General features: G+C 56.9%; 1 protein-coding gene across 1 annotated transcript; it reads right to left on the bottom strand.

Moving 5' to 3' along the window:
- Positions 1–1865: 1865 nt before the first annotated feature.
- Znf703 (zinc finger protein 703) lies at positions 1866–6030 on the bottom strand. Its single transcript, XM_021639918.2, has 2 exons — positions 5571–6030; positions 1866–4742 (listed from the first exon to the last, which is right to left on the bottom strand). The coding sequence occupies exons 1-2, from the start codon at positions 5820–5822 to the stop codon at positions 3207–3209; spliced, it is 1788 nt and encodes a 595-aa protein (XP_021495593.2). The 5' UTR covers positions 5823–6030; the 3' UTR covers positions 1866–3206.
- Positions 6031–11181: the final 5151 nt, after the last annotated feature.

Raw genomic sequence — 11181 nt, 5'->3', positions numbered from 1 at the left:
CCAGGCAGCTATTAGCAAAGCTTTCTTTTAGTATAGAGAGGACTTGTTAGCTATGGGAGATAAGAATCTTTTTCATCTCCCTTCCTAACTAGAGAAGACCTTTTGCCCCCAGGGAGGAAGAGTTACCGACCACAAAGCCAAAAGAAAAAAGTTTAGGAGCCCTTTCCATTGGTTTTAAGAGACACTGGAAAAGAAACATGAAGGTGTTTCCCGGGGAGGGTTAGGGGGCGAGGGCAGGGGAAAGCAGGGAATTGGGAGGAAAGGAAACTGGGAAAGAAACAATAAATAGAAAGCAAAACGGGGAGGGGAGGCTTGTCTGCATTTCAGGTGTGTGGGAGAGTGAACCACCAAACAATGCTGATTCCCGGGCCCACCTGGGGCTGGTCTCAGGGTGACTTTCGCTGCCTGGCTGCCCGCTTCAGTCTGCCTTGGACTCCTGTCCTCCAGGGATGCCAGCAGCCTAGGCTATTTTCCCCGGGGCATACCGTCATTGAGTGGCCAGCACGGGTACTGGGCAAAAACAACAACAACAACAACAGCAACCAAACAACTTGATGTTCATTTAACTGACAGAACTTTGTCTAGACGCAGAGATCTGGGGATACATAAATGTCGCGCTTTGTACGGAAGTGTCCAGAGCGGTGCAGCTTTTCAGGGAGCCTCAACCCAGAGGTTCCGTTTGTGAACACCTGATAAGCCTAGATGGGAGAATGCGCCCCCTGGCCCACCTCTGGCAGTGGACTCTTGCCTACCGAGCTTCAGAAGCCGGAAGTCTGTAGGTACAAACTACCTGTTAGGTAGTTTATCCTCAGAGAGGGCAAAGTGCAGCACCAACAGATCCAAAGCCCTGTGGCACCCACTGAGGTGCCCCTAGGCCGCGTGTGCGTGCGCAGCTCAGCCTGGCTGGCCAACCAGAGTCTGTAGCCCTGCTGCTGTGGCCGCCCTCCAGTGGGGGGCAACCAGTCCATGCTGGCACCAGCAGCTGATGACTGGGGACCTGGGCTCAGGGTATCCCTGAAGACTCACTGCGGAACCTCTATTTCATGCAGTAGGCAAGTATACCGGGCCAACACCCTGCTTAACAGTCCCTGTTCTCCACTGCGAGAGGACACAGGTGAGTCGAAAGAATTCGGGTAGGAACTGGGTCTCAGAGCCTAGATTCGCGATATCAGAATGGCTTCGGGGTCCTGTATCTTCGCTGAGAATTCTCGGCAAAACCAAACTGGTTCCGAGTTTCCAGAGTCCCAGAGGACCAAAGTCGATAACACAGAGTTGGGTGAGGCGCCCCCAAGCCTCACGAAACGGCCCTCTGAGCAAGTGTTTACCCTTTGGTCGTGAAAAGAATCACTCCTACCCAGGAGCACAAAGTATAAAATGTCTTGGGCACCGCAAAAGGTCGGACAAGTTGAAGCCTCTCAGCCTGTAGCGCCCCTTACTGCCACGAGATGGCGCCAGAGCCACGTCTCTGCTCGTCCTCCCGCCGGCTTGGGGTAAGGCAGAGGGAGTTCGTTCAGCTCTCCTTCCTTCCTGGTTCCCTTTCTCAGCCCTTGAGTTCCCGCCCCAGAGGAAGATCCACTTTCACACACACCCTCGCTCCACTTTGCCCCCAGGAAATGCCAAGGCCTTTGAAGTAACCCTGGGAGCCAAACAACCAAATGGGGGAAAAAAAAGAATAAGCAAAGATGGTTTTATGTAATTTGTAATACATTGGTGCAAGTTCTCTCCTAGAGAAAAGGCGTTAAACTCGTCTTGGAAGCTCAGAAGGAAATCTTAAAGCTCTTAAGAAAAAAAACAAAACAAGGACATCTGCTTAGGTGTCTGGAAGCGGAACTACGGGTGAGGCAAGAGAGAAACACACCACGGTGTGAATATAGCCAAGAATTCCATTTATTAACAAAATAGTCTTAGCAAGGGAGAGAGCTCTGTTCACCCCGCAGGAGGCCCCGCAGCCCCGGCACTGCTGCGTAGGACTGGGAGGGAGGGAAGGGGTGGGAGAGGTCTTTAATCCTAACCACCCACCGCAGGAACCCAGGGAAACCCACTGCCAGCTTTGGCGATTGCTGGCTCAGGTCTGGGACAGGGCGAAGGGAGTGCTGTGCTCCTAGGGCTCCCTGAGTCCCCAGCCTGCCCCCAACAGAGCTACGGATGTTGTCTGGTCTGCTGACTTTGGGACTAGTGTACTTTGGGGAGAGCCCTCAAGGATCCCCGGCCCTGCCCCTCTCCTCATCGGAGAAGGGGGCGGGCTCAGTCCCAACTGGGGAGAGAGAGAGAAAGAAAGAAAGAAAAAAAAACAATGACGGTAAAGTACTTCACAAAATATAAAGAGCAATTTCGTGCCAGCGGGGCCTTCTGAGACGTTTGATTGGATGGGTCAGGTTCCCATCAGCCAGCAATCTGACTTCAGGGCAAGGCGTGGGTCCCTTGAGGGCCAGATGGTAGAGAATGGACGGCAGGCTCAGTGGGAGGCCACTGGGCCACTGCAAGGGGGAGCCCGCTGGTGGCCCCAGGGCCCTCGGAGCCGAGCACCCTGGAGGGTCAAGGCTGTGATCTGATTTGAGGGACCAGAGCCTAGAACCAAGTGCACACAGAGTCTTGGTTCAGCAAAGCTCAAGACCTCCGGCCACCACGGTTGTCCCCCCTTCTACCCTCCCCCCCAAAAAATTATTACAATTCTTGTACAAAAGGAAAAAACTTAAAACCTCACGTGGAAAGAAACGAGCGGGTGGAAGGGAAAGGGAAGAAATGCGGTTTTAACAGTTAAGACTCATGCAAGAGACTTCCCAAGATGGGGGGAACTAAAAGCGAAGGACCCCGGCTCTCCCCTCATTCCTTAGAACCAAATCAGTCAAAAACAACAACAGAAGAACAAAACAAAACAACAAAAAAAACCTTAAAAATATACACCTAAGGGGGAGCAAAGTAAAAAGAAGGGAGAGGGAAATGGGGTCGTGCCGTTATCTGGGTGGTTAATATTATTTGGGGAGATAGACTTTTTGCATACCATTGACTCATGTGGGCCATTAGTGCACTTATATTTCCAGCTTGTAAGCTAACATTATAGTAAATAAATACACAGTCCGGCGGGGAGGGGCTGGGCTGGATCCCGGCAGGGGTAAGCAGTAGTGGAGGTCGCAGCGTCGGAAGGCGGTGGGACTCGCGAGAGGAAGGGATGGGTGGGGCAGGGCTGGGAGGGGCCAGAGCTGTAGTTACTGGTATCCGAGCGCTGAGGCGGAGGCCAGTCTCTGTCCATACAGTGCATATGGCGAGTAGTAGGGTCCGGCTGTGGGCAGGGACGGCACGGCCAGGCCCCCGGCTGTGGATAAGTGGCTCTTGCCATAGGGGTGGTATCGGCTTAGCCCCAAAGTGTGTGGACTCCGCAACGACAGCGACCCGGGGCTGCCGGGGGCGGCGGGCGGGGGGAGATGCAGATGACAGGAGGCTGCGGCTGCGGCCGCGGCCGCGGCGCTGCCCAAGCTCGAGGCCCCGGGGTAGGCGGCCAGAAGTTTCTCTGCGCCGGGCAGGGCCGTGTGAGTCCGCAGATGGCTGAGAAGCTCCTCGGAGGTGGCAAAGCGCTTGTCGCAGGGCCCGCTGGCCGCTACCCAGTTGCAGCTGTGCGGCAGCGGTTCGTTCTGCAGCATGAAGCCATAGGTATAGAGGGGGTGGCCCGGCAGCGCGGCCTGGGCCGCGCTGGAGGAGAGCGCAGCCGGTTGCAAAGGGTGCCCGGGGTACACCAGAGGGTAGCCGCCGGCCTTCAGGCTGGGCCCGGCTGGGTCGTGAGCGCTGCAAGTGGAGCAGCTGGAGCCGCCGAGGTGCGAGGCGCTGTGGTAACCTCCCAGACAGTAGGGGTCACGGCATAATCCCTGCAGGAAGGAGGGCGGAGAGGCCCCGGTGAGCGGGCTGGAGCTGGGAGGCTTGCCGGGTGGCAGGCCCAGGCCTCCGGACAGCTGGCCTCCCACTAAGCCAGACTTGCTAGGATCCAGGCCAGGCACGAACTGAGACGGGTAGCCGGCGTAGGCGCCCACGATGGAGCCGTGGTAGCCCATGCTGGAGGGCGGCAGCGGGAACACCGAGTGGCCCGGTTTGTAGGGCGACACTGGAGCCACGTGGCCCGCCCCCACCAGGCTGGAGGGCGGCTCTGACTTGCGCCCTGACGCCGAGGCCTCCGAGCCACCGTGAGCCGAGTCCCCGCCGCTGCCTCGGCCCCCCGCGGCTGGCTCCGGACTGGGCTTGGCCTCCTGGTCTTTCTTGTCAAGGTCCCCGCCGCCGGCCCCGCCGCCGCCACCGTTCTTGCAGTCCGAGTGGTGCGGGGAACCTCCCCGGGAGCCGCCGGGCGAGGACGAGGCGGACGAGGTGGAGACCGGTGCTCCATGCGGAGGAAAGGGAGGGCAGGTGGCGCTGGGGACCCTGAAGCCCGCCTTGTCTCCGGGGGACGAGGAGGAGGAGGACGAGGTGGAGGACACGGACGAGGAGCCGCCGTCTTTTCGGGAGTCCCCGCCGCCGCCGGAGCCCTTGGAGTAGGGCTTGAAGCTGGACTTGTCCTCGGCCGGGGAGTCCCCCAGCTGCTTGAGCGCGGCGGCCGCCGAGGCGGCCCCGGGGGCGGAGCGGCTCGGGTCCTTCTCGGATCCCAGCCCGTTGGCCGCCGCCGCTACCGAGTTGAGCTTGGACGAGGGCGGCGGGTCGGGTTTGCCGATCTGCGAGCAGGTCTGGGCGAGCAGTGCCAACGGACTCTTCTTGGCGTCCAGCTGTGGGAGACAGTGGCAAAGGGGAGGGGGAGAAGGGTGAGATCAGGAGACCCGCTGAGCGCGCACGGACGCGCAGGGGCGCGCCGGCGACCTGGGCCTGGCTCCGGCCGAGCACCGTTGTGTGTTACTCCCCAACACCTGCCTTCCCGGTTAAAGGTGGCTTTCTCTGGAGTCGCCCCTTTTCATCTACTCCTCCCCCCCCGCCCCCACCTCCTTGGCCCAGGGAAAAACTTGAACCTTTAGTTTGGGAGAACTTCGTTTAGGACGGGTTTGTGGCGACGGCGCTCGGGATCAGGGCAGGGAGAGGCGCCTTCTAAAGGCAGAGCTGCAGTTGGCCCTGGGAGTAGCCACTCCCTCTCCCCCCCCCCTCCCGGGGAGGACAACCGGAGAAGTCGGATGAAGAAAGGCCGGAGATCCCGAGCGTCTGGGTGTTGTGCAGTGTGCCCCAAGAGGCCGGGGGAGACGCAGTGGGACACGGATCGGGGGTGGCGGCGAGGGAGGCCCAGGAGCCGTCTTTGGAAAGGACTCTGGGGGCCAGAGGAAAAGTAAAGGGCTCAGGGCACGAGAGCAAACCCAGTCCGGCAGAAACCACGCAGCTCCGAGGGGCGAGTGGGCAAAAACCCTCCACCCAGTGGTCTAGGGAGAACCTGGAGGGGTCTGATTCCTGCCTCTCGTCCCTCCTCATGAGGTCCGCCAGTGTGGCCAGCCTCACCGCCCCGGCGCGTCGCGTCGCACCGAGCTACAGGGGCCAGGGAGCAGGGCTATGGCCCAGCACGGCACGGTGGAGGAACGGGTTCAAGTCCGGGTGGGCAGAGCCAGGAGACTGACCTCAATGGGGCTGACGGGAGTGGAGGACAGCGGCTGCAGGTACTCCGGGTGCAGGAGGTGACCGGTGTGAGCGCTCAGCATCTTCAGGACCCTGATAGGGAGCCGGTTCGCCTGGCGCAGGGGGTCCGCCGGGGGCAGGAGGGACACCGCTGCCGGCACCGCCGGCCTCTTCCCGCCGCCGCCGCCGCTGCTGCCGCCGCTGCCGCTGCTCTCGGGTGTCCTTGGGTTAGATCCAGCGGGCGAATCGCTCATTTGGAGGAGGCAGCGCCACTGGGGGGGCGGGGAGGGAGGGGAAGCTCCGGGAGGCGAGCTCCCGGGGCGGGTGGGCTCGCTCCGCTGCGTCGAACGCCGTGCGGCAGCCGCTGCGCCTCGGTGCAGCCTCCCCTCCTCCACCGCCGCCGCGCCGCCGCCGCCGCCGCCGCCGCCGCCGCTAGCCCAGGCGAGCAACACAAAAACCTTCGCCTTCCGCAAGTGGCACGTCAAATAGCCGCGATCCGCAGCCACACTTCAAAGGGATCGCCGCGCCCGCCCAATCGCAGCTCTCTCCCGGACCCCGGGGCGGGGAGAGCGGCGGGCGGAGGCGGGCGCCGCCGGTGGGCGGGGAGACTCTTAAAGGGCCCTCGCCCGTCGCCGCCTCCCGGCCTGTGCCGAGCGCTGGAACTGCTCCCCTTTCCGGGTTCTGCCGGGCTGCCCTCGCCGCCGGGTCACACGAGGGATGGGACTTCTAGACGCAGGCTCTGCGCCCCTCTCCTGTGGCCGGCTGCCACAGGGTGCGTGCGTGCGTGTGTGTGTGTGTGTGTGTGTGTGTGTGCGCGCGCGTGAGTGTGCTAGCCGGGGCTGTCTCCCAGTGTCTACGATGGGGACAGGGCTGGGAACGCACAGGGCGCCGGCCCGAGTCTTGGTATCCAAGCCTCTCCCGGGGGCAGCCTGGGGGCCGGCCATGCCTAGGGAGCCAGGTCGCTTCTCCGAGCTACAGCGGCCAGTTCTCTTTCCCCTAATTGGCCTCGCCCGGATGTGTTCACTTGGAAGCGCCGAAGCCTCCGGGGCATCCACTATTCCCTTGGCGCTGCGTGAGAGCCGCCGTTCTAACTACTTTGAGCTTGTCCAGTCAGCCTGCAAATTGAAGGGCTCCCTTCCCTTCCCGGTGAGATGGTCGAGGTGAAGCGCTGTGCCCTGGCCAAGGAGTGCCGCCTCGAAGCGCCTGGAACGCCCCGGGGCGCACTGAATTATAGATCGTGTTTAGGTGTGTTTCAGGGTTCTTGTCTTGTTTAAACCCATAAAGCTTCCTCACTGTGCTGTAGCCGGCTGCTCTTTGGCGACGGGGTGGGGAGAGGCATCAAAGCAGAGGCCGGTGCCCTGGGGCGGGCGTGTGGGGGGCGTCTTTTTACCACTGGGCTACACAGACTCCAGAGACTACTCCATTGGTTCCAACACCCCCAGCTGAATTTAGAAATTAAACCCTTTTATTAATAATAACAGCACCCTCTCGGATTCCCCAGAGCCTTTGGGGGAGGGGGCGGGAAGGAATGCATTCACACTTGGCAGAGATTTTACATAGTCACGGACCTGACCTTAAAGTTCTGACTCTCCAGGCTCAATCAGGTGAGACTGGTCCTTTGTGTGCCAGCTCTGGACTGACCACTTCTGCCTGCCCTTGGCGGCCAGTGGAGGCGCGCTGGTGTCACTGTTCCTTTAGAGTACCACTTTTCCCGTCTTGGTGCGTCACTCTGATCATCAAGGCCTGTTTCTGTCGGAGGACTGCCCCAGGGCCATCTGGTTCTGACTGCGTGGTGCTGGCCCACGGTCTTTTGTCTGACCCCGGTACCAGTGACTCAAGACAATGCGAGAACAGGATATTTCAAAGGGATCTTTAAAGTGAGAGAAGTAACTACTCCTAGAACAAACATGACCTTGATCGTGGTCAGGAGAAAGGACGGCAGGCAGCTTCCAAGGCCATGCCGGTTACACACTATGCTCAAGCACTCCCTGTATCCACACTGGTTAGTGAATCAGGGTGTAGCGATCTCTCAGAGATTACCCGACTGTCCCCCTCCTCATCTTTAATTCTTAGAAAATTAGTTGACACCGAATGGCCAGAGGTGCCCAGCCTTGACAACAAGAGGAGCCTAGGAACGGAAGGGCGGAAGATGTTCCTATTTATTTTATGGTGCAAAGTTTTATACTCCCAGTCCCTCATCCCCCTCTGGTCACCACCAACGCTTGCTATCTTTAAAATTCTACTCCAAGCTGGCTGCGGCGACTCGTAGGTGGAAACCCAGCACTCAGGAGGCAGAGGCAGGAGGATCACATCATGGATTTGAGGCCAACTTGGCCTCGTTACTGAGTTCCAGTCTCGCTGGTGCTGCAGAGCGAGACCCTGTCTCACAACAAAGAAACAAAGTCCACTTCCGGGGTGCCTTGGCCTTTGGGAGGTAAGAGCAGAAGAAAAATAGACTGTAGAAGGGTTGGCCTCTGTGGATACCTTGGAGGAAGAATTAGGAAGAAGGAAGAATTAGGAGACAGAGACGAAGGCCTCCTTGGTTATTGTAAGCAGTCCAGCTGCAAGAATGAGCCAAGAAAATCCTTCTAGGGCCCAAGCAGATGTGTGTTAGAAATGATTAATGGGAAATAAGTTGGCGGGAAAGAGAGTAGACACTTAGGAATGTGGGTGGAAAAAAAGGGGTCAGGAGGCAGCAGAAAGGACAGTAGAGTGTTTTTATTTGGAGGAGGGAAAGATGTCAGATGAACAGAAGGAAGAGAGAAGAGGTAGAGAGACAGGATATGCAGACTCGGGTAGGAGGCCAGCAATGATATGAAATGGCACATTGTCCTTTTAAGAAACTTACTTCCCGAAGCTCACAGCAGTTAGCAAGGATAGGGCAAATAGTGCCAGACAGCATGCTGTCCAGGCCAGGCCTGCTTCCTTTCCTGCTCCTGAACAGTGCTCCACAGCAAACACAGAGGGAAGGGACACCCTTTGGGGTGCTGCTAAGTGCAGGAGAATTTCCTTGACTCCATCTGTCCAGATTTCCTTCTGAGAGAAAAATGAAAGGCCGTACCGAGCTAGGCCCAAGGCCTAATTAAAACACTTGCAGATGATTATTAAAAATCACCGTTTGACATTTACTTAAGCAAAATTGTTACCCCATACAGAGCCCTACTCTGGGTCCCAGCCGCCTGAAAGGAGGTTCAGTTTTCAAAGGAATGGCTCGCCACCTGGGAGAGACTGTGAGTCATTAATCAACTGGACCATGTTTACTGAGGACCAGCTGTGGGCAGAGCGTTGCGTTAGGAATGTGGTGGAAAAGCCCATGTAAAATGTTGCAGCACAGGGCACAGAGCAAGAGTCCCGTTCCCCGCCCCCCCCCCCTCGCAGAAGTGTGGCAGATGCGTGGGACCTTATTTGCCAGGCCTTGCCTGGTTGCCCTGGGAATGAGGAACGGGTAGTCAAATAGGACAGGGTTAGGGCTGTTTCTATGACATTGTTGTAAAGAATGACCTGCATGTCAGCCACTTCTCTTTCCTGCTAGAATGCAGGATGTGGCTGTGGAGCTCAGCCTGGGCTAGAACTCACCATCTCCCTAGCAGGCATTACAAGCTTGCTTGACTTCATGCTATGCTTTCCGTAATACTGGATCCTGTAAGCAGCTCGGCTAGAGCTGAGAGAGAGAGGAATGGGTTTGTGGCTCACCTGCAGATACTGGATGCCGAGGTAGAACAGGCCTCCCTGTAAAGGGTGCTGCTGCGGTGATCCTGGGCATGTCACCTTTCCTCACGCTCCAGTTTGCCCATGTTTAAGAGTGGCCGGTCCTGGGAGGCCACGGGCAGACAACGCATGTCACGTGTGGAGTGCTGAGACAAAGAGAGTCCCAGGAAAACGCTGGCTGTGCTGCAGTGCACTGTTGACATCCTGGGAAAGTCGCTCTTGTGTGTCAGCCGTAAGCAACCGGATCCCTAAAATCTCAGTCTAGGCTGGGAATTCCATGGACAAGGCAGCAGACCTTCCCCTGGGTCTAGTCCAATCCAAAAAAAAAAAAAAAAAGCCCCTCAAAAGCTATTTTTTTTAAAAAGCCTTTAGAAAATTGTGAATATTTATAGATTTTTTTTCCCCCCACAACTTCAATTTACATAAAATTTGCCACCCAGGAAAAAATGCCTGAGTCAGGTGGAGAGCGAGAGGTGGTAGATTTGTTGTGAGGGGTTAATGGGTAGTTTTCACTCCTTGCTGGGGCGGGATTGCCTGAATGATCACCTCTATGCATAACACTCAAACCCTAATGGCAACAACATGAAATAATATCTCACTGGGTAACTATTTACATTTTTTTTTTTTACAAGCTGTAAGAACTCTGTCTCGTAGAGAACTTAGTTTTCCTTCCCTGCGTTTAATATCTTTCAGCAGCTGGCAATTACTGCCTTGGCCAGAAGCCCTGAGTTAGCACGGTGCACTCAGGGCTCCAGAGGCTTTTCCTCAGCTGCCCCACCCCAGGCTTCAGAGGCTGCCTGGGGCATGACAGGGTCACTAAGGACCGGTGGCAGCAAACTGGCAAGAGCCAGGCCAGCCAGTCTCGGAGGAGGACTGCTCCTGAGAGGAAAGGGCTTCCTCTCCCTGTCTGTCTTCACAGTTCTGGCACTGCAGGTGTCCCCAGGGCATCTGCCTTTACCTGCATTTTGTTTTACTTCCCAGGGGGCTGTGGATGAGTCTGTCTTTTTCACCCTGTGTTCTTACTGTCTGGCAGTGTTTGACCATCCAGGCAGTAGCTGACACTATTCTGTGCACTTTGGACATGCTGTCTCACTTCACCCTTTCAGGACCCCAGACGTGGGTTATCCCTAATCACAGAGGAAGACATAGCAGTTGCCAAAGATCCAGTTCGCTCAGTGGCCAGTCATTTCTCTCCTCTCTACTTCCCCTTCCCTTTTGTCTGACCCACCTCCTCTTCCTTCTCCTTTACTTCCTCTTGTCCCTCCCCTCCTCTCTTTTCTCTTTTCCTTGTAGTGGCAGGGCATTGTCATGCTAAGCCAGCGCTCCGCACTGTAACCCTAGCCCTAAATGCACACATGAAAACCTGAGTTTTACCCATACCTCTCATCTCACCATATTCATGAAAAATTCAAGGCAGACAACTGTAGTTTGCAAAATGTTGACCATACAACCATGTGAAAGGAATCCCCCCTCCCAACCCTGTGTAATTATGGGAGGCAGGAACTTGCTACATTACCCAGACTGGCCTTGAACTCACAATCCTCCAGTTTTAGCCGCTCAAGTCCATTGTGTGTGTGCGTGTGCATCCATGCTTGAGGAGTGTGTGGGTGGAAGTCAGAGGACACCTTACAGGAATCGGCTCTCCACTTCTATCATGTGGGCCCTGAATATGAAACTCAGGTGGTTGGGCATGGCTGCGAGCGCCTTTACCCTCTGAGTCATCTGCTCTCCAAGTGAGTTCTTACGTTCCCCTGCTTACAACAAATTTCAGAGTTATTTTGGGCAGGTTTTATTATCCCTAGTGGCAGATGAAGGCCCAGGTTCTAAGAGCTGAAGGCAGAGTTTGAAAGTCACACAGTCAACAGTGGTGGGAGTGGGGCAAGCAGTGAGTCCCTCTTAACTCCT

Source organism: Meriones unguiculatus, chromosome 4, assembly GCF_030254825.1.
Source record: "Meriones unguiculatus strain TT.TT164.6M chromosome 4, Bangor_MerUng_6.1, whole genome shotgun sequence".
In the NCBI taxonomy this organism is placed as follows: Eukaryota; Metazoa; Chordata; class Mammalia; order Rodentia; family Muridae; genus Meriones; species Meriones unguiculatus.
Note: the sequence above shows the minus strand (reverse complement) of the source record. Positions and strands in the feature narration are given on the sequence as shown.